General features: G+C 38.9%; 1 protein-coding gene across 1 annotated transcript; it reads left to right on the forward strand.

The window, feature by feature from the left end:
* Window positions 1–335: 335 nt before the first annotated feature.
* On the forward strand, window positions 336–22,705 carry nsmaf (neutral sphingomyelinase (N-SMase) activation associated factor). Its single transcript, XM_047350453.1, has 31 exons — window positions 336–486; window positions 4,246–4,332; window positions 5,210–5,288; window positions 5,579–5,640; window positions 5,822–5,858; window positions 5,963–6,013; window positions 6,895–6,966; window positions 8,536–8,583; window positions 8,713–8,765; window positions 8,881–9,010; window positions 9,105–9,176; window positions 9,308–9,416; window positions 10,508–10,684; window positions 10,782–10,861; window positions 10,939–11,029; window positions 11,152–11,215; window positions 11,338–11,389; window positions 12,689–12,809; window positions 14,079–14,210; window positions 14,294–14,336; window positions 14,428–14,594; window positions 15,704–15,815; window positions 17,646–17,704; window positions 17,858–17,925; window positions 18,005–18,072; window positions 18,151–18,274; window positions 19,936–20,019; window positions 20,261–20,411; window positions 20,619–20,721; window positions 21,831–21,940; window positions 22,165–22,705. Exons 1-31 carry the CDS (start codon window positions 449–451, stop codon window positions 22,257–22,259), a joined length of 2,739 nt encoding a protein of 912 aa, XP_047206409.1. The 5' UTR covers window positions 336–448; the 3' UTR covers window positions 22,260–22,705.
* Window positions 22,706–23,612: the final 907 nt, after the last annotated feature.

The following is a 23,612-nucleotide window of genomic DNA, read 5'->3' on the forward strand; positions in this document are numbered from 1 at the left end:
CAGTTATAAACACACAGTAATATAAAACATCTGCCATCCAACTCAGAAAAATGTTCTTTTTCATATTATTATGGTTTAGTGTTATTGTAATGATGACCCAACACTGAGTATATCTTGTTTTTCCCTTTGTATTCCGGTCAGTGAACCGTTGAGAACAAACCATAATAATGACAAAGAAAACCCAAAAAACAAACTCAACATTTAAAACGACTTGTTTCGTCCATGACTTGATTTTTAAAAGAGAAACTACAACACAGAGTGATTCGTTGCCGCCCTTCTAAAGAATGAAAATGAACTAAAATGGTCAGAGAGAAGACTCTTGGCTATCGATCTCTTTCATCTGATTAGTCTGACAGCGGGTCACGTGGTTCCCGGCAGGTTTCCGCGTTGACGGAGCTTCGTTGCTGCTCACTCGGTGTTGAGTTTCTGAGGAGGATGCGGTGTGGTCATGGCTTTTTTTAATACGCTGGAGCGAACCAAGGAAAGGTTGGTGCCGCTTTACCCTTTGTTAGCATGTTACTGTTCCCGTTGGGGAGGTCTGCATGTGGATTATCTTTTAAATCGGTTTTTATTTTTATTTTTTGCCGCAGCTGCGCATTTAAAACAGCGGAGTGTTTGCTCCCACTGCGGCTGAATGCCACTTTATTTACAAACCGGGCCACTCAGCTAATGAGAGCTTCTCTGACAGCTGTGGGGTGCTTCTCATTATTGAAGTCATGAAGCTGCTGCCCGGTCTGAACCTGAGCCTGAGCCACGGCAGAAAAACACATGACACATGCTTCGTCTCATGCTTGGAAAATAATAGGTGCAAAGTGACTTGGACTGTATTCTATATTTATCTTAGCAATCATGTCATACAAGCTCTACTTGACCTCTCTAATATAAGTTGAGGTCATCAGTGGTCACACCTGTAAAGGGAATTGCCTTTCATTATCCATTATGTGCATCTTTAACAAAAGCTAGACAGACACAACAAAAACCCACCCAACACAAACAAACAAATAAACAAACAGCAGATCCTGTTTTCTTTAGGTTAACATGTCAAGCAATGAGGTTAGCTGTGAGTGTAGAGCTCTGCAGGAGAAAAGCATATTACAGTTTCTAAACCCACAGTGTTATTGGCAGTAGGAGCTCTACTAAACCCAGTCAGTGGACAGGAAATAGGACTTTACCCGAAACAATTCCACAGCATTAGACCCACCTATTGGCATAACTTTAAAAGGCCTCAGATTCTTAATTCACTGTCAGAATTAAAGCTTCAAAATACATTTCTGAAAAATGTTGCTGTTAGATTACCCTTCAGTGGCTCCAATAAATGTTTATGTCATATGTGTAATTAAGCAAACAGAATTCACTCGACTCCAAGAAAACAGATTTCGCTAAAGCGTTTTTCTTTTGGCACCATGGCAGTTGGAACGAAAGCCTCCGTTATGTGTGGCTGTCATCCCCTAATATATCGTCGATGCTGTTGAAACGGTTTGGAGTGCAATAGTTGTTGGCCAATATATTCCAAGTGTTATGAACTTGCATTTTACATGTTAATGTACAGTAATATTTAGCCAGTTTGGAGAGTCTCATGGCAGCTGATCCTCACACCGGACACTAATGACATCGCCCAAAATGCTAAAGGTCACAGAGTGATGAAAGAGAAGAAAGAAGATAATAGACACATATTGCCACTGATATCTTCATCGCGATATTTACCAAAATTATTGCCATTGCAAGATTTCCTAATATCGTTCAACCGTAATCCTCAAGATAAAACATGGTGGTGGCGTCATCATGCTGAGGGAATGTTTTGGTTTTTTTTTAGCAAAGGGGGGAGAGGCTGGCCATAGTTGATGGAAAGATAGATGGAGCTAAATAAAGGACAATCCTGGAAGAAAGTCCATTAGAGGCTGAGTGACTGTGACGGAGATTTGCCTTCTGACAGGACAACAATAAACATGCAGCCAGAGCTACAGTGGAGTGGTTTAGATCAGGGCTAATAATCTCCAGTTCTCAAAGGCCAATGGGCTACAACTTTTAGATGTGATTATTTTATAACACACCGGAATCAAATAATAAAGTCATTAAGTTAGGATGTTAGTGTGTGCTGAAGAGGCACGTCAGCCAGGTTTGGTAGACCAGGGATGTAAATAAACGTTGCAGGACACCAGCCTTCAAGCACTTGAGTTTGAGACTTCTGATTTAAATCAAAGCATGTGTATGAGTCAGAATGGCCCAGTCAAAGTCCAGACCTAAATCCAACTGAAAATCTGTGGCAAGAATTGAAAATTGCACTTTAGAGACATTTTCCGTCTAGTCTGAGCTTAGAAGCTGTTTTTAAATTTATATTTTTGACTTTTTGAAACATTCTGATGGAATGGTACTTTGTAGTTACTATCGCTAATTCCATTTTATGATGCATGTATGTAGATCAGTCATCTTAAAAGAAACCTGTTTTCTGAAAGTTATGCTCTTTATGCAACATGTGAGTTGAGTTAGACGGTAAAGCCTCTGTTTGTTTTGTGTGACCACGCTGAACAAACAGCTTCTGATAAAAAGGTCGACATGTTCTGGAGAACGAAAAAACTTTACATAATTTCACCTCTGAACCGGGATGGTTTGATATGTTCAGCAGTTGTTTCTCTAAAGTTAGTCTGTTATTTGTAGGGAAACATCTGCTAATTCTGGTAAGACAACAACCAAATATCAGGTTTAATGATTGTAGATTCATCCAAAAGGGGCTTGATGTTCAACACATCAATTGGCCATCTAACCTCTAACGTAGTGGTTAGAGAGCAGGGATTTGCGTCCTGCAGAGGCCCTGGTTCCATTCCCACAGTCTGCCACTGTGGGTCCTTGAGCAAGACCCTTAGCCCCCTGAGTGCTCCACGGGCGCCGCACAATGGCAGCCCACTCCTCCCTAAGTTATGGGTTAAATGCAGAGGATTATTTCTCCATTTAAATATATTTATTTTTAACATCAACATAAATATTTTTCATTAAAGCTCTTCAAACATTATTACTATTATTATTGTTAGCGGTGGAGATTTATCAGACTGCTTCCCTAATTAGTTCCAGCCCACATGGGATAGATCTGTGAAGAATCCCTGCAGAGAAAACCAGTCAGAAAATGAATAATAATAATAATGATTAACTTCACCTGGAGCCATAGATGCTTTTCGCTTTATTTACAGTGTCTTGTAAAAGTATTTACACCCCACAATACATTTTTTTTTTGCAGTTTGTTTGTTGCAGCTACAAACTTCAATGTATTGGATCTACATTTGATCTTATAGATCAATGCGAAGTGGTGCATAAATTATATGGTTAAATAATACGTAGATTTTCAAATGTGTTTTTACAAACCCAGATCTCCACAGTGTGGCCTGCATATATGTTCAGTTTTCCCCAATCATTCCTCGGTGGCCTACTTGCTGCCATCTTAGCTGCAAGTATTTCGGGGTACTTTTCCACCAGCTTTGTACTTTCCAAACTGAGATATTTGGCTGGTCATCTTTGCAAGTTACTTTAAACTCAGTCAGATTGGATGGAGAGCGACTGCGACCGGCATGTTTTAAGTCTTACCACAGATTGTCAGTTGGTGTTAAGTCTGGTCTTTGACCGGGAATTGAAACAATGATTATTCCTTCATTTAAACCATTCAGTTCTAGTTATGTTTGCGGTTGTTGTCCTGCTTCAAAGTGAACATCTGTCTTCTTCAGCCTCTAACAGTTGCCCTGTATTTTGCTCCATCCATCTTCACATCAAATCTGACCAGCTAAAGATAAGGAATCCCCACAGCATGACGTTGCCACCACCATGTTTCACCATAGGTATGGTGAGTTCAGGGTGATGTGCAGTGTTAGTTTCCCACCACACATTTTCCATGTATGCCAAAACGTTCTTGATCTCATTTCATCGGAGCACCTTCATCCACATATTTATTGCGCCCCCTACAGGGCTTGTGGAAAACTGCTAATTATTATGGCTTTCCTATGGTCACTCCACCATAAAAGCCAGATTTGTGGAGTTGACGGCAGGTGGTTGTCCTTCCAACAACCGTTTTTTGTGAGAGTAAATAACCAATCAAGCATTCCTGTTTTTCGCTCTGTACGATTACGTTTAAACTATAAAACATAATCGGCATTGTCAGGGAGCTGTGCTGCTGTATATGCTGGACTAATCTTAATATTTTAGTCTATTTTTTATGTGCTAGTTTTCAGTTGTCTAATGCACAGTTTTGTTGTGTTTTAACAGGTTTTCTCTCTTGCTGCTGGACTTGGAGGAATACTACTTTGAGCAGCACACTGCTTACCACGTGTCAAGCGATTCAAGAAAGGAGAAGTAAGTGAGAGGATGAAACTAAATCTTATCATCTGCTTTACATCATGAAATTACTTTTTAAAAAGTTTTTCCTGAAATATGGAAGACTGTCTCAGATTTATCACCTCTGTTACCATGCTTTTGTCATGCAAATGGATCTGTTGGTTTAAAGTTTAAGGATTTGTTTAAGAATTTGTTCAAACATGGTTTCATTCTGTAATAAAAGGTTGAGCAAACTAAAAGAAGATTAAGATCAAGTGTAAGCAAATTATAAACACGGTGAGTTTGTATGAAAGCAAAGCTTAACTGTACATTGTGTTGTTCTTTGAGATGAATGAGATTTGCTTTAATAATGCTAACAACATCAAAATACCACAGGAACACGTTGTTCTGTTTGTAATGTTTGTAAACCCAGTATGACACAGTGCCAAGAGGTTTCCTCGGTTTACTTATTTGTCCAAAAGTGTTTTAACTCTTTACAGACAACCTTGTTGCTGTTTGCTGGAGTTTCTGTTGTTGGGCCTTATTATGCAAATCAATTAGCTGATCCTTAAAAACCAACCCAGAATCAAGTAATGGGTTCCTGCAAGGCTCTATTGTAATGTGACCCACTCAAGGAGCTTTGATAATATGTAGACAGCTTTAAAGACTTTAGTCAGATCAGTTCAGAAATGTGCAAAAAATGTTTTTATTTATTTGGGGTATTTTGTTAAATGATTTCGTTTTTAGGTAAGAAAATGCTTCATTTTAATAAAATCAAAAATTAATACATGAAAAACCTATCCTTGTAAATATTTATTCTGTTGACCTTTCTGAGACTGAAAGATGTAAGATAAATTTAGTTTAGTTTCTAGTGTGGTTTATACAAAGTAGTAACAGAGCTGTTTTTTTCTTTCAGAAAAATCAGAGGTTCCTTCAAGGTTTGCTCCAGATCTATCATATTTGATCCTGATGGTCTTGCAGAGCCGATTATAAAGGTCTGTCTTGATATTGAAAGTACATTTCATCTCTCTTTAATCCTGCAATATATGCAGATTATGAACCTGCAGTTACATTGAACATGTTTGCAGTTTCTTAAAACCTCCTAAAAGAAAAAGCAAGGAGTGAGTTTACATTCACTAGTAGAACAAGTTGAATAAAGACTGACTTGATAACGCTGTTCTCATAATACCCTGTTTTTTTCATGTGATGCATTGATTAAAATAAGACATTTACGTGTCAAGGGAGGAAAAAAGTTTATCCTAATCGTTCCGTAATGTTTGTGCAGATTCCTCTGCGAGACTGTCAGAAGATTGAGTTTGTGGAGAAAGAGAACAATCCTTTTAATGAGTGAGTGCCCTTTCAACTCTGAGCTACACATAATGCAACACTTAATGTGTTGTTTTGTCAAACTGGTTTGGTTACTTGCAAACGTTGTGCAACTCTGATTTGTGCTCTGTTTTGCATATGAAACACATAAATCCAATCTGCTACATCTCATCAGATTTGTGTTTTGGTTTTCCCTCCTTAGTCCCAAGCCACCGGTCATCACAGTTTCATGTAAACAGGTAAAATATTCCTCATGGCCTCCAACCAATGGCTGCGCTGTTTTATTTAGTCTAAGTGTTCTTCTGAGTGAACGCACCTGATTGATTTTCACTTTTCATTTCAGGTTATTTTCATCAAAGAAAGCAATGTCATAGCTCCGCACAGAAATGAAAGGGTGAGTCAGCTGGAGCTCCGAAGAGGATTAACTCCTCAGTAGTTTTGTCATGTGGAAAACTGTTTATCTCTGTGTGCTTCACTGTAACAGCCTTAAAACTGCCAAGGTCTCAACTGATTAAATAAAAGCCTATAAAATAGGCTTTTAACTAAACAATACAGGAAAAACCTGATGGTAAAAGCCTAGATATTTGACAGTGTAATGTAAGATATAGATTTGAGACTTACAATACGCTTACAAAAAGTTAGGGATATTTAGATTTCAGATGAAATTTATGAAAAACGTAAAACGTTCAGGCTAGAGTGATATTATTTAATGAAAGTAGTCTTTCTGTATCTCTGTTGCTACCTGCTGATGACTGTCTGAGACAATCTGAGCTCAGTGGCCACCTCTGTCTGAGAACATCCTGTTTGAAGCCTTGTAATGGAGAGATACTGTTGATCAGTGTTAGGTGTCGTCTTGGTCTCACGGCGTCAGAATGTGATCAGCATGATGAGGAAGAGGTTTAAATACCAATTCTGATTGAACTAGGACATTTATTGGTCTATTCATGGAGCAAACACCTGTTGGGAATTTTGCCATTAAGCTCATTGTTAGAGAACAGTAAGTTGTGCAAAAAGTACTGAAACATTCAACAGGTGGACATGTGCATCCAAAAGCTTAGGGAAGGTTACATTAAGTGCACCTGTAAAGGTAATAGTGCATTTTAGGTTCATCCTGAAATTTCACCTGAAAGCCGAATATCCGTAACTTTTTATTAGCAGTGTTTATTGCTCAACTCGTACCATGACCACAGTTTGGCCAGCTTGTTGTAAGACTCTTAAAACCAACCAGTACAGTTTATGTTAACATTAAATGAACTTGCTTTATCACTTTGGCAGGGATCAAAGAACTTGACCTTTGAATTAGACGTTTGGAGTAAAACAGAAGATGTGGTTCAGACATTACTGCAGGTATGTGGATGTTTTAAAATGATCCTAACACAGTAATCATTTTAAATGAATCATCAGTTCATTCAAACTGATTATATGAATCACCAAAGTTTTACTATACTTATACTATACTACACCGGAGCAGACCAGACCGGACCGGACCAGAGCATAAGCTAATAAAAATACTGAGAATAAAACAAGTAAAAACAAATAAAACAAAGGATTAAGAAATAATCAGTCACATTGGTCTGAAGCCAAGAGGGGAAGGAACTGTCCTGATGTGCAAAGGCCGACTCTTGGACTGACTAAGAAAAAGCATATTTTGTTCTACTGATCTATGGTATTAAGATGATACACATGGACGCAGCAGCTTAGACAGGTATAAGCAGCAAGATTATTAAGAGAATTAAAAACAAGAATTTTTAAATAAATTCAGAAATGAACTGGAAACCAACGAAGGGAAGCCGAAGTCTGAGAAATCTGCTTTTGATCACTTGTATCATTTAAAAGTGGAGAAACAGTAACTTGCACAAATTGAAGATGAGTGATAGAAGCTGGATTTATTCACAAAAGCACCATACAATATTTAAGGTGTGAGGTTATAAAAGCATTAATTACTGTTTCCAAGTTGCTTTTAGACAGAATATGCTTTTTTTGGCAAATGTTGCAAACTTGACTGACGTTTCAGTGTAGAATCCAGCTTCACTCCCAATTTTGTTAAAGGTTTTCTTATGACACCAGCGACACCCGTCCTGCTGGTGCTATTAGGTCTGAACATCATGACTTCCATCTTGTTGTGTTTAAGTTTAGATAATTCAGCGCCATCTAACTCCTAATATCAACAAAACAGTTAAAATACAGCTGGACAAACACCTACCTATGAGGTTCAATGGAAATATACATTTGATAGTCATTCACAGAGGAGTGTAGAAAATAGCTGAGTCTCCAGAAAAGAATAGCGAGATGCAGCAGAGACAATGGAATAAAAGGGAGGTCCAAAAATGGTGCCTTGTAGTACACCCCGAAGGAGGGTCAGCAAAGGAGGGCGTTAAATTGTTATTACTAATGGATACAACCTCTATTCAAGAGGTAGGACCTAAACCTAGGCATTATTCCTTTCTAAAACATCACCAGAAATATGAAGTGATGAAATATTAATAGAACTAAATACGTTGTAAGGGACGTTTTGTTTGGGCGATGTTGCCCACAAGATCTTTGTTCTTTTTTCCACAATGGTGGTCAGCGCATCTATGTCAACCACCCTTTGCTTCTTTACTGATGTTGTGGCAGTCACAGTAAAAGCATTGGAAACATGGAGCTGCAATACATGGAGCCTGCAGGCAAAACAAAGCCATGACCATCCTGCACATTCATGTATTGAGGACACTTTGTTTCCAGTAGGCTGGGAATTCTTAGCGGTGACTGCAACACTGCCTCTCGTAACTGTGGTCAACATCCCTGAATTGGCCTAATGACCTGCCAGTTTTTGTTGTATTTTGTAATTTGGTGAATGTGTTTAATCTTCTGTTTGTGTCTGTTCATTCTGGCTTATTGTTATATTTCTGTCTTTTATTTTCCTATATCTGGTAGCTCCACAGAGCTTCCTGTTTGGACAAACTAGGAGACCAGACTGCTATGGTAGGTTGATCTTTACTTAACCCTAAGTCTGTCAGATAATGAAACATTAAAAAAGAGCCTAAGTGACTCCTGTGGCTTATTTGCCTTTCAGCAATAGATTTTTATTCTTACATATCTGGACATTTTCAGATTGCAGCTAATCTGCAGTCCCGACTGGCAAGGTCATCATTTGATAAGAATTGGTAAGTAAATATCCAAAATTAGTATTGTTAGATCCATTATGTGCACTTCAGACTGATTTTATTTCCTACTGTAGTTTAATAGTGGAAGACTGTGCAACAATACTCTGCTTTAAAGTTTTCAGGGTGTTGCAGAAAAGTCACACATGGAGTGTCCTGTAGAGATGGTGATGCCTCTGGTGTCCAATCCAGGTCATGTCTGCATCACAAATGAAAACCTTTACTTCCAGCCTCTTAATGGACATCCGGTGAGTCCACAGATGCAGTAGCTGCTGGTAAAATGATGTCAGCAGGTCTTTTAGTGACTTTCAACCGACCACTAGTAACCTTGCGTCGTTTCAGCTGCATGTGATTCAAATCAAACTGAACGAAGTCAGGAGGATCTACAAAAGACGCCGTGGTCTCAGACCTTTGGTGAGCTACTCTGGAAGGTTGCTTCAAAAGTACTTTTAATCCCAGTGGGGTTTAACTTTATCTGTAGCTGCTGTTGCATCTATAACTACTAAAGGATTATTACATTTGATTGTGTCTTTGTGTTTATTTAGGGGCTGGAGGTTTTCTGTAGTGAGAATAACTTATGCTCAGACATCTACCTGACGTTTTACAACCCAGTCGAACGAGATGAAATCTACTACTACATCGCTACATTCCTGGGTAAGAAAACTCAGGAAAGCTTTGTTGTAGAAGAGTAAAGTGATCATCATCAGAAAGCAGAAACTGAAACTAGGCAACTGTGGGTAAAATTGGTCAACACCATGAGTCCATGATTAAAGGGTGAGACCATAAAAAATCATTTCTAAACTTTTTCCACATATATTAGCAAAATCTATCTGAGAAGACGTCTGTTGAGGAGAAAAATAAAAAGAATTAAAAGGATGCAAAAACCTGGTTGCAAAACTGAAAGCCATGTAAATATTTCTGTTTTTCCTGAGTCGATAGCTACTAGTAATTATAATGAATCTGTGGAGTTTAAAATAAGTTCACAGGACTTTCTTCACATTTACTCATTTAGGTAAAGCCGTATTTTGAGGAAAGGTTACAAAGGATCAATTGTACGAAGGTATCAGTCAGGGGGTATGTGCAAATATATATATACAGACACACACTATGGCACAATAAAATTGTTATGAATAATTGGAGAAAATATGTAACAGCAACAATGAAGGAGCAGCAGGAACCACTGATTAATACTTGTGTTTAATTTGTGACAACAATCTCCTGTATTCTTCATATGTCTGGACTAGGAAGTAGGGTCTCTTTATACAACACCCCGGACTCACTCAAAAAGCCTTCTAGGGCAATGCGTTATGATCTGATGAAACCAAGCTTCAACATGGGTCACACTTCCTAAAATATATCAGAGAACTAAATCCATTAGAAAATCTGCAGATTTACCTGAAGAGGGCTATGGTCTAGAGATGTTTTCTCTTTTTAATGAGAAGTCAAGATATGGGATGCAGGTAGACTGCTTCCAAAGAAGAATCAGCACTGAAATTGAATCAAAACGTGCTCCAGCTATTACTTTAAGGGTGAACACTTAGACAACCAAATATTGCATTTTTTTAAATTAAAAAACTTCTAACTGATTTGTTTGTTGTGATGTTTCTGTGGACATTTAGTCATTAGGGGTGAAATTCATAGAATTTATTATTTACTGTTAAATAAAAACAAAAATCAAACTGCTCCCTTATAGTTTGTGGTAAAATTGTAATAGATCTCAATCTGTTTTCCTTTTTTTGGATCAGAGAACCATATCAAGGAGCACACAGCAGAGAGTTACATGTTGCAGTGGCAGCGTGGGCATCTCAGCAACTACGAGTATCTCCTCCATTTGAACAACCTGGCAGACCGCAGCTTCAATGACCTCTCTCAGTACCCTGTTTTCCCCTGGGTCCTAGCAGACTACACCAGCACACAGTTAGGTGGGTCAGTCTGTCTGTTACAGGCGAGAAACAAGCAGGAAATGTGAGAAAAACTAAAGCTTTGTAAGAGGTTCTTATTCAAGACTTTCTTTACCAGACTTAACAAATGCAGCCACATTTAGAGACCTAAGTAAACCCATCGGGGCCCTGAATCAAGAGCGGCTCGACAGACTGCTGGTGAGGCGTTTAAAGCCGAATGTGGTATGTGGACGGAGGTTCTTCTCAGTGACCTCTAAATGGTTCTGTTCTCACAGGCTCGGTACAGAGGCATGCCTGAGCCACGGTTCATCTATGGAAGTCATTACTCCTCTCCAGGATACGTCCTGTTTTACCTCGTCAGAGTCGGTATGTTGCAGCAGTAAACTAAACCTTTTCAGTTACCGCTCCATTAATTGTACGTTTTTGGTTAACACCAAATCAGATTTATAGGTTTTGATGAAACGTAACTAAAGCTGTCATCTCTTTAGCTCCAGAGCACATGCTGTGTTTGCAGAATGGCCGTTATGACCATGCAGACCGCATGTTTAACAGGTATGATTTTTTCCAACCTATTACAATGCAACAAACATATATCTGTATATTTGTTTTCTTATATTGACTACAATTCATCTGATTTTCCAAATAATTACACGTGTATTCTTTAATTCTTACAGTGTCAGTGAAACATGGAAAAACTGCTTACAGGGAGCAACAGACTTTAAAGAGGTATAAACTTGGTGCAGGCTGACTTTTATTTTGAGAACAATTATTATTTTTAGACATCATAGCTCTTCAAACGTCATCAACCTGATCTTGGTGCTGTTGTATAATGGCATGAGCCTACATGTGTCCTTCAGTGGGGGTCAGCATGGTGACATCAGTAGCCATGTTGACTTAATCTGGTAACAAAATGAGGCACAAATTCCCCCAGAGCCAGCCAACATTGTCAAATAACGGTTTGTTTTGATTAAAATGAGAGTGCAGGTTATTGTCTAGATCACCACATTCAGAGAGAGACATTGGTTTTTAACAGGAAGTTGTTTGGATGACCTGATGTGTGAATCCTTCTGAAAACTCTACTATAACTTTAGACACGTTGAAGTTATGATTTGAGATGTTGCTGATTCATTATGATATTATAACATTAGAATTTAACTGCTGAAATAATTTTTAAAATCAATGTCCTAAAATGAAAATTACACTTATCCTGACTACTTCAAGTTTAAGAGCTGCTGAGGGTGGGAGTTTCTGCTTCTGCGGCTCGGGTTGCTCATCATTTTTATTATTGATGCTGCGCTCCTTTCCCCTGCCATTATCGCTCCCTCTGATCACTGCCAGCACTGTGAATATAATCCATAGGGCAAGACTATACGAGACCCTTTCTGTGTTAGAAGTGCTCTCCTTTCGTTTAATGTACCTAAAAAAAAATAAAAAAATAGGGACTCTAGACAGCCGACTTGGATAACACATTTGTGACATTCCGCTTTTTCCTTCTCTGAATCCGATCTCCAGACAAACCTTTCCATACACATGGTTTGACCATGTTGAATCTCACTGGGTTTAACATACACAAACAATTATGCTGGAGCTCTGCTTTTCTTGAGTTGTCAGACATCACATTGACTCCAAAAGTAGTCAGAACTACCTAACCTGAGACCAAGTCCAGTCCCACAACAGACAGGACCAAGACTTTGTCTTAAGATCGGTCTCGTTTTCAAAGACCAAGACCTGTCTCGAGTACCACAACACTATCCAAACAAGCACATTTTAATCAGTACCATAATCTTTTCATTTATTATATAATGTAACACCAGGTATTTAGAAACCCTAAATAATAAGTAACACCGCAATAGAAAGACAAAATGTTTTTTGTTGTGCCACTGACAAGAACTTTAGAGAATCGTTTTCAGAAACATTTGCTCCATTGAGTTCAACACTTGAGGATAAAAATTTAAGCATGGTAACAGCGTCTGTGGAGGAGTGCATTATATACATGTGGTCATGTTTGTGTTCCCTGTATTGCAGCTGATTCCAGAATTTTATGGAAATGACTCCAGCTTCCTGGAAAACAGTCTGAATCTTGATTTGGGCAGAAAGCAGAATGGAACCTTAGTTGGTGATGTTCTTCTTCCTCCGTGGGCGTCTGGTAAGCTTCCTCTGAACATCTTTCTGTGTATCCCAGGCAAAATGTGGGTTACAAAGCAGTCTGGAAAAGCCTTGAATTTGCAGTAGGAATTTTCCAGGTCTGATTAAGTAAGGGGAAATGATTCATTTCATGTATTTAACCTTTAATGAAGTAGGTGACTAGTTCTCATTTACAGTGTCGACCTGGGCAAGAGCCAACAGTAAAGCAAGTACTGCAAACAGAATATTATCTCGTTTGTGTAAAAGGTTTATTTGTCTCTCTTACAGTCTGGGTTTTGTTCAAGTTTAGCCTGATCACTGTAGACATATCTGACATAATTATTTTTTATTTATCCCAGAACACTGCTATAAAAAAAGACTTATAACTCTGAATCTTGAGTCTGGAATAATCTGGAACTTAGACAGGAACATGAAGGAAACCCTGTGTCTGTGACTCCCAACCGGGGGTACTCGTATGCCAGATGATTGTCAACATCTGAATTAAGCTGTATATTAAAAAATCTTGCTAGTCTTGCTAGTCTTCCATCCTGTTATTGTACTAGGTTTAAAGGTCGTTGATCAGAAAACTGCCTTGCCTGAAATTAATTTCTAGGTATGCTCACATGCGTACCCCCTGCATGTGAGCACATGCAGGGGGTACGCAGAAACATTTGTTATTGGGTAAATATCATCAGTTAGTAGGGATGCAAAATATACCAGCCTTTTATCAACCAAAAGAGCAAAAGTGCTGTTTACCTGGACGGCGCTTCACTACCGGGAGAGAGAGAGAAGTATCAGCTATTTCCACTCTGCCTTCAGATCTATCAAAGCTCATCAAACACAAGCAAGTTTGGGTGTCTCATTAAAGCTTATTTAAATGATGAAAACAAAGTAAAAGTGATATAGTGAGCCTGAATATTATTTTTGTTCCTGATTGTTTTTATTTAAATGTTTGTTTGGGGACTTATCAGAAAGAGCTCCAGAGTTTTTGTTGTAACAAAGGCAGGTTTATTATATATGTTGATTCTGTATTTATTTAGATTACTTATTCACTTTCACAACAACAGCTATCGTTATGATTAATTTGAGCTGAAAAGAATAAAATGCCCTAGAACAAAATGTTCAAGTTAAGGGGATTAAATAAAAGGATTTTCATTTAATAATCAGTTGTTGTACATTCTATTTTATTTTACATGGTTGACCGAGCGGGTAAAAAAAGGTTGGGAACCACTGCGTTAAGTAATGCAAGCAAAGTAGTTCTGTTTTTTTTTTTTTTTTGTCTTTTATTCAGATGCCAGTGATTTTCTTAAAAAGCACAAGATGGCGCTGGAGAGTCAGTATGTATCAGAGCACCTCCATGAATGGATTGATTTGGTGTTTGGCTTCAAACAGAGGGGCAGTGAAGCTGTGGAAGCTCATAATGGTAACAGAGCCACTGGTTTTGAACTCGCTTTAAAGCCAAACTGTGCAGAAAATGTTATGTTTTTCTTTGCTTTTTCTTTTTAGTTTTTCACCCGTTGACCTATGAAGGTGGGATCGACTGTGACAGGTGTCGAAGAAAATCAGTCCAGAATTAAATAATTATTCCAAGTCATTGTGCTGGATCATCACTAACCTTTCTCCTCCGTCTGCCTTGGAAGCATTGAGGACACAGATCAGAGAATAGCCATGCTGACGCAGATCCTGGAGTTCGGCCAGACGCCCAAACAGCTCTTCATAGGCCCTCACCCTCATAGGATCACACCCGGGGTTCAGAACGTCACACGGAGCTCCAGCATTAACTCCGCTGTCGGTGAGCTGTCCCCAGGTAAAGATGCAGTAGCAGCTCACACTGACACGTTCAGTTTTAACTGTGCATTAGTAATTCTAACTAACATTACTTTCAGTTTATTTTCCAGCAGAAATAGAAATCTGAAAGTGTGAATATTGGATATATCTCCACCATCTTTGATACTCTTCTTTGCAAAAAAGTTTAAACTCAGTCAGATAGGATGAAGTACTGTTTAAACAGCAATTATATACTTATTTTATAAAATGGGTTCTCTGCTGGATTTAGGTCTGGATTTTGGCAGAACAATTTCAATACATGAGCCCACTTTGATCTAAACCAGGGGTCTTAATCTCCAGTCCTTTAGATGTGTCTCTGCTTCAACATGCTCTAATCAAATAAGTAAATCATTAAATAATTAGCAGGACTTTGTAGAACCTGATGGCATTTTGGTGAGGTAGTTTATCCATTTCTGTTGACCAGTCACACATCTAACTGTTGCAGGACGCCGGCCCTCGAGAACTGGTGTGAGAGACCTCTGATCTAAACCATTCCATTGTAGCTCTGGGTGTTTGTTTCGGTACATTGTCCTGCTGGAAGGTGAACCTGTCTCAATTTCAAGTCTTTTATAGCTTCTATCAGGTTTTCTTCCAGCATTGGCCTGGATTTACCTTCATCATTTTTCTAAACAAAAAGCAATCCCACAGCAGGACGCTGCCACCTCCGTGTTTAACAATTGGTTTAGTGTGTTCAGGGTGATGTTCAGTGTTAGTTTTTCGCCACATATACTGTTTTCCATCTAGGCCAAAATCTTGGTCTCTTCTCACCACTCTTCTGTAAAGACCAGGTTTTTAGAGTTGTCCTGTCCACAGATTCCCCCACCTGAGCTGTGGATCTCTGGAGCTCCTTGCATGCTTTAAATTATTACACAACTTTCTCCGTAACCCATCTGCTGTGTTTCTAGGTATTCATAATTATATGCTACCCTGTGCTGGTCTATCACATAAAATTGAATAGAATATATTGAAAGGTGTAGTTTTAATGTGATTAAAGGTAAGAAGGTAGAAGGGATGTGAATACTTTTTGAAAGCATTGTGCAGTATAGGCCTCTGTATATTCAGCCAATAAAAAGCCGTGTGCTGTTTCAGTCTCTCTGTGTGAGGACTCGTCCTTTGAAGACCTGACTGAAGAAAGCAGGAAGTTGGCCTGGGCAAACATGGGCAATCTGAAACGGATCTCCAGCCACAAAATCCATAAGGAGTAAGTCGGGATCTCTCTTCTCAGCAGCAGTAATAAAAAGGCACACATACAGGTCCTTCTCAAAATATTAGCATATTGTGATAAAGTTAATTATTTTCCATAATGTAATGATGAAAATTTAACATTCATATATTTTAGATTCATTGCACACTAACTGAAATATTTCAGGTCTTTTATTGTCTTAATACGGATGATTTTGGCATACAGCTCATGAAAACCCAAAATTCCTATCTCACAAAATTAGCATATTTCATCCGACCAATAAAAGAAAAGTGTTTTTAATACAAAAAATGTCAACCTTCAAATAATCATGTACAGTTATGCACTCAATACTTGGTCGGGAATCCTTTTGCAGAAATGACTGCTTCAATGCGGCGTGGCATGGAGGCAATCAGTCTGTGGCACTGCTGAGGTCTTATGGAGGCCCAGGATGCTTCGATAGCGGCCTTTAGCTCATCCAGAGTGTTGGGTCTTGAGTCTCTCAACGTTCTCTTCACAATATCCCACAGATTCTCTATGGGGTTCAGGTCAGGAGAGTTGGCAGGCCAATTGAGCACAGTGATACCATGGTCAGTAAACCATTTACCAGTGGTTTTGGCACTGTGAGCAGGTGCCAGGTCCTGCTGAAAAATGAAATCTTCATCTCCATAAAGCTTTTCAGCAGATGGAAGCATGAAGTGCTCCAAAATCTCCTGATAGCTAGCTGCATTGACCCTGCCCTTGATAAAACACAGTGGACCAACACCAGCAGCTGACACGGCACCCCAGACCATCACTGACTGTGGGTACTTGACACTGGCATTTCCTTCTCCCCAGTCTTCCTCCAGACTCTGGCACCTTGATTTCCGAATGACATGCAGAATTTGCTTTCATCCGAAAAAAGTACTTTGGACCACTGAGCAACAGTCCAGTGCTGCTTCTCTGTAGCCCAGGTCTGGGGAATGCGGCACCTGTAGCCCATTTCCTGCACACGCCTGTGCACGGTGGCTCTGGATGTTTCTACTCCAGACTCAGTCCACTGCTTCCGCAGGTCCCCCAAGGTCTGGAATCGGCCCTTCTCCACAATCTTCCTCAGGGTCCGGTCACCTCTTCTCGTTGTGCAGCATTTTCTGCCACACTTTTTCCTTCCCACAGACTTCCCACTGAGGTGCCTTGATACAGCACTCTGGGAACAGCCTATCCGTTCAGAAATTTCTTTCTGTGTCTTACCCTCTTGCTTGAGGGTGTCAACAGTGGCCTTCTGGACAGCAGTCAGGTCGGCAGTCTTACCCATGATTGGGGTTTTGAGTTATGAACCAGGCTGGGAGTTTTAAAGGCCTCAGGAATCTTTTGCAGGTGTTTAGAGTTAACTCGTTGATTCAGATGATTAGGTTCATAGTTCGTTTAGAGACCCTTTTAATGATATGCTAATTTTGTGAGATAGGAATTTTGGGTTTTCATGAGCTGTATGCCAAAATCATCCGTATTAAGACAATAAAAGACCTGAAATATTTCAGTTAGTGTGCAATGAATCTAAAATATATGAATGTTAAATTTTCATCATTACATTATGGAAAATAATGAACTTTATCACAATATGCTAATATTTTGAGAAGGACCTGTATAAGGTAGTGCAATTCTTAAAATTATTGTGTCATGACAGAAAATGTGTCTTTTGGAAGTGTTTGTGTCTATCAAAAGATCTGATCTGTGGAGCATATTTTGTTATAATGAAATAAGTCTCCTTAATATATAGTTTGCACACCTACACCATGACTTAATGTCGCCTGCCTTGTTTTTTTTTTAGACATTCAGGTGTGCTGTAACTAATTCTGTCTTTGAAATGTACAGAGCTGTGACGGGCATTGCTGTGACTAGAGATGGGGCTTCCATCTTCTCTACATCCCAAGGTCCAGAAATAAACACCTGTTTAGTACAGCATGTTGTTTATAAGGGAATGAACCCCCACTTAAACAATGCTGGGAAGTTTTCTTGCTACATTTAGGTTAAACTTAAGATGTTGTGTTATTGTTGTGTAAACTTGATATGCATCTTTATTTCAGACTCGACTCTTAAAATGTTCTCTAAAGAGCTGAAGGAGTTCCAGAGGAGCATCTCCTTCTCTAACATGGTATCTAGCTGGATTTCCTTTGTCTGTTTTCCTTTCTGTAAAACGGTCCAGCTCTGTGAACCTCCACACTGTTTTTCAGGCATTATCTTCATGCTTGATGCTGGCCGATGGTAAAACTGTGGTGTGTTCTTCATGGGACAACAATGTGTAAGTAGTAGTGTGAGTGCACACTTAATGAGTTTTTTTTAATGACTTTTTGTTGACCTTGACTCGCCTCCTTGGCAGCTATTTCTACTCCATCCCATACGGCCGGCGGCAGGACACGCTGATGGGTCACGATGATGCAGTCAGTGAGATCTCTTGGTTCGATGACAGACTCTATACAGCATCCTGGGATTCCACTGTTAAGGTAAAGATAAGTACATTCTGTAATTTGTTTCCATTTTTTTGTTTTCTTAGACTTTTAAATTCAAAGGAGACAAAATAAAGTATTTTTATCAGCCATACAGTATTTTAAAACCTTTCTAAATTCTGGTTAGCATTACATTGAAGGCACTATAGTCTTAGGTTGTTGTGTATCAACTAGCTCTCAATATATATTAAGCAAAGATGAAGCCAGAATGAAAACATTTATGTAAATAAGTGGTTTAGTAATTTGCAGAACAAGCTTGAGACGGATTTTCTGTACGACTCTGTGACTCACATCTTCCTGGAGGAATTTTTACTTTTCTTTCCAGGATTGCTCCAGTTCATTGCAAACATACGTCTCTGCCCAGCTGTCTTAGGGCCCCATCATAGGATTTCCATTGTGTTAAGGATCTGGAGTTTGAATGAGCTACTGCCTCACCTTGGTTCGCTGTTAGATATGCTTCAGTTTTTGGGATAATTGTCTCATTGTGGACCCAGTTTGAGCCAAGCTTTAGCTGTTTGTCTGATTTTCTCATATTGGACTTTAGAATACTTTGGTATACACATGACCTCAATGTTGACTCTATGACTCCATGGGCTGTAAAACAAGCCCAACGCATCACCCCTCCACTACCGTGCATGACAGTGGGAATGAGGTGTACTGCTTATATTCTGTTTGGGTTTTTTTGGGTGCTTTTCATTATGGCCAAACGTCTCTACTGTGGTCTCATCCGTCCAAAAGGCATTGCTCCAGAAGTTGTGTGGTTTACTTAGATGCAACTTAGCAACACTGAGTATTTTTTTAGACTGAAGAGACATTCTTCAGGCAACCCTTAAAAGCAAATCATACTCTTTCAGACTCTTTCTTATTGTGAGTGACTTTACCAGGCTGTAGGGGGGCTTTGAGACGGTGCTTTTTCCTGTTCCACTTTGCAAATTGACTTATAACAATTGCCAATTATAACAATAACAATTGACTGATGGACAGCAACAGTTGCTTCTCTAAGGACATTGCTGATGTACTTCCACTTTGGCATCGTGTTAACCCATAGTTGCATTTTCCACAACAACAATTTGCTGATATCCATAAATTAAGTGCTTTAATGAGCAGCATCTGGCTACAAATAAAACTGCTACAAGTAGCTCATAACAGCTCTAACTTCATTATGTTTTGAGGAGAAAGTAGATTGCTCAAAGAATATAGTTTTGTTTTTTCTTGTTTTTTTGCTGCTTAATTACTGTTGAACACTCCACTGATGCAGCTACTCAACTAAGGTGTTTTATTGTCAACTACCAAAAAAAAAAAGGAAAAAGAGGAAGAACCTGGCTACTGTTTAAACCCTTTATTCCTCTGGAAGAAGCAAGGATGTACATAATAGTTTTTACACAACTTTGGTACCAACGTTGTTTGATAAATAAAGCCAATGGGAATCGGTTGTTTTTGTACACTTGAGGTTAGATTTAAGTATATTTTTAGACACTGGTAAAGACCGGAGAATTTTTATTATCTTCTGCTTCTTAAAGCCCTACAACAGGGAAATCTTGCATTTTCTTCTTCCTATACAAACGTTACTTTTTGTTGTTTTTTTTTTCTCTTCTCTGACTGTGTTTGACAGATGGTGTTTTAATGAGCAGTAGTTTAGTGTGGTGTTTATTTTACAGGTATGGCATTATTCCTCTAACAACCAATCCAGTCACAAAAGATCCAAGTTTGAGTTACTGGCTGAGTTGGAACATGATGCAGGGGTGAGTCCCATGCTGACAGTGTTGGTTCAAATATTGTCTGTAAAGTTTTACAGAATCTCTGCATCCGTTTAGTTTAGAGCCTTTCTGTTACGTATTGACTTAAATGCATATTTTATTGTTCAAGCTTTTTTAACAATGTTCTGTGTTTTGTACTTGTCAGAATGAACACATGCAGGATTGTTAACTAAAACGTATTGATACAAAACAAACCTGGTTTCCTTGTGTGATATTTTCCATCCAGGTAAACACGGTCAGTCTGAATGCCACTGGAACTCTGCTGGTTTCTGGCTGTAAAGACGGGACAGTAACCGTCTGGGACACCAGCAGCTATCTGACTCTTCAGCAGGTCCACTGCCATGATGGAACCATTCACCAATCAGCCTTCAGTCCTGGTGTGTGTCAAGCTAGCAAAGAAAACATGTTCCTTTCTATGATGTACAATGAAAGCAGCAATGATTAAACCTAAACATAATTAATAGATTTTATTAAACCTGTACACTATTGCAGTGCAAAAACATCTTGAAACATTTGGGTATCTAAGAGGAAAATTGTCTAGAAATCTCAAACTCAAACAAGTCTCTGATTGTTCCTTTCCTCAGACAGCAGGCATGTTCTCAGTGTTGGTGACGACTCCTGTATGAAGGTTATAGACGTTCAGACTGGAATGGTGATCTCATCTGTTAAGGCTGAGGAGGAGCAGAGGTAAGAAACTGAATCTTTGGTGATAACATCACAGTATCTAAAGCTTCTTAAAAGTTGTAGGATGCTTCTGACATTATTGTCTTGCAAACATCTTCATACCCATGATCCACAAACTTTAATATATTTTATGTGATAGGCCAACGCATTATGTAGTGGAAAGAAAAATATGCATGGTTTTCAAGATTGTTTACAAATTAAAATATGATACTCCTAAATAAAATCCAGTTCAACCAGTTGTCCCTAGAAATGACCTAATTAGTAACTAGAGTCCATGGTTGGGTTCTAAAACTTATAAGAAATCTTGTCTAAACTTTGCAAAGAGCAATGTATAGAAAAGAGCAATTATTTGGAAGAAGATGCTGATTAGACCAGAATTCTTTTTGGCCTATGTGCAAAAAGCACTTCAGAATTTACACTGCATATCTACATAAACTATAGCCACAGTGAAACAAAGTAGTGGCAGCATCATGCTTTGGGGATGCATTTTTGTTTCTGTGAGAACAGGGAAGCTGGTATGTGTTGATGGAATCAGGGCGATCCTGGAAGAAAACCTGTTGGAGACCTCAAAAGACCCGAGACTGGTGCAGAGGATCAATGCTGACAGGATAACAACCCTAAACTTACAGCCAGAGCTACAGTGGAAGGTTTTATATCAAATCAGTCAAAGTCCACCTAAATCCAGTTGGGAATCTGAGCTTGAGCTATTTTGCATAGAAGAGTGGCCAAAGAATGTTGGTATCTAGATGTAAAGAGCGAGTAAAGACATGATCCAGAAGGCTGAAGCTGTAATGGCTGCCAAAGGTGGTTCGAAAAAGTATTCAGTCAAGGGAGCTAAGTACTAAAGCAGAACACTCTTTTCAGATTTTTAGATCTATAGAAAATGTATGCATTTAATAACCATGTATTTGCCTTTGACTTCACAGTTATGTACTACTTTGTGTTGGTCTTTCACCTTAAATCCCAATAAAAGACATTGAAGGTTATGGTTGTAAGGTGACAAAACATGAAAAGATCTCTGCATTTTATGTAGCTGTTTTTCAGTCGGCCTTATTGTTAAAGGTCGTTATCTGTAGGATTTATCAGCATCTCTGATCTCTGTGTGTTTGTAGATGTTTCTGCTGGGATGGAAGCTCTGTGGTGTCTGGAGGACAGTCTGGTAACCTTCTTCTTTGGGACCTGCTCAGCAATACAGTCATCAACAGAATCCCTGCACACACAGGTACAACCCATCTTTACCGGTGTAATCAGAACTTCATGCCCCTTTAAAGCTTAACAGGATAGTAAGAAAACAATCCATCCTGATTCACTGCTGTCAAATAAAATATAGTCTTATTAAAGAATCCGTTTAAAAATAGTATTTTATATTTTTGATTTAAAATGTCTCATTATTTTACTCCAAATAATATGCTAATTCAGTGTAGTAAGAATTTAATTGTTTTCCAGGTGCTGTCACAGCCATGTGGATGAACGAGCTGTGCAGCATTGTGATCACAGGGGGAGTGGACAAACAGATCATGTTCTGGAGGCTGCAGAGTTAAAGATCTCTCTGCAGCAACAGAGACCAAAACGTCCAGTGCAATACACAGGCCATGTTTCCTCCTGATCATGTGACCCAACTTCCTGACAAGGAACAGAGACTCGTGACACAGCTGGGAAGATCTGAGAACGTACCCTTACATTATGTTAGAAAGTTGGGTGGAGGATAAAATCCCGTCGTCTCTCTCACCGTACCGTTAGTCGTCATCGTCATATAAATCTAGAGACAAACATGTCTCAATGCAGTGTTTGGTAGCAGGAAGCTAAAACAATGTAATCGCCTTATTTTCAATTCTTTTAGCCTGTCCTTTATGCATACGTATGTGACTTTTATTTTTTGCTTTGTACTGTTATTCAGAGGAACAGCTGTAAACTCAAAGGAGAGGGGTTTGTATATCTAACAAGATGGATGTTAATATTTTTATCAACAATAATGTTTCTGAATCCATTGGTTTATGTGCATTTTATTCTTTGAAGTGGACCCATTGTGTCTGTCAGTGCTTGATGTTGATTAGGTGTTGCTACAGAAACACAAAGCTACCTTTTAAAAGTGGTTGTCCAGTTTTTTTTTAGCTCAACTGAAAGGTCAAAAGCAGGAGGAAAACCTTTGAGTACTTTCTTTATTTTACCTTCTCCATCCATACTGAGAGGTTATTAATGTGTAACAAAGGGTAAATGGTTGTAGCATAGCTATAACTATAACAGAGTACAAGATGATTTACAAAAAATGGTACAGAGGGAAAAATATTCTGTGGTGAGGTTGCAACTCTAAGTGAAGCTGGCCTGCCCACGTTAATTAAATCTTAAATGTTCTAAGAACCATTTCAGGAAGCAATCCATGGGAAGATAACTTGGGGAATGTTGGGAATACAGCGCCTTGTGAAAGTACTCAGCCCCCTTGAACTTTTCAACCTCTTGCCACATTTCAGGCTTCAAACATAAAGATATAAAATTCTATTTTTTTGTGAAGAATCAACAACAAGTGGGACACAATCGTGAAGTGGAATGAAAATTATTGGATGTGTCAAACTTTTTTAACAAATAAAAAACTGAAAAGTGGTGCGTGCAATATTATTCGGCCCCCTTGCGTTAATACTTTGTAGTACCACCCTTTGCTGCAATTACAGCTGCAAGTCGCTTGGGGTATGTCTCTATCAGTTTTGCACATTCTTTCTTGCAAAAGAGCTGGAGCTCAGTGAGGTTGGATGGAGAGCGTTCGTGAATGGCAGTCTTCAGCTCTTTCCACAGATTCTCGATTGGATTCAGGTCTGGACTTTGACTTGGCCATTCCAACACCTGGATACGTTTATTTGTGAACTATTCCATTGTAGATTTGGCTTTATGTTTTGGATCAT

The sequence above is a fragment of the Girardinichthys multiradiatus genome, chromosome 21, assembly GCF_021462225.1.
Source record: "Girardinichthys multiradiatus isolate DD_20200921_A chromosome 21, DD_fGirMul_XY1, whole genome shotgun sequence".
Classification (NCBI taxonomy): Eukaryota; Metazoa; Chordata; class Actinopteri; order Cyprinodontiformes; family Goodeidae; genus Girardinichthys; species Girardinichthys multiradiatus.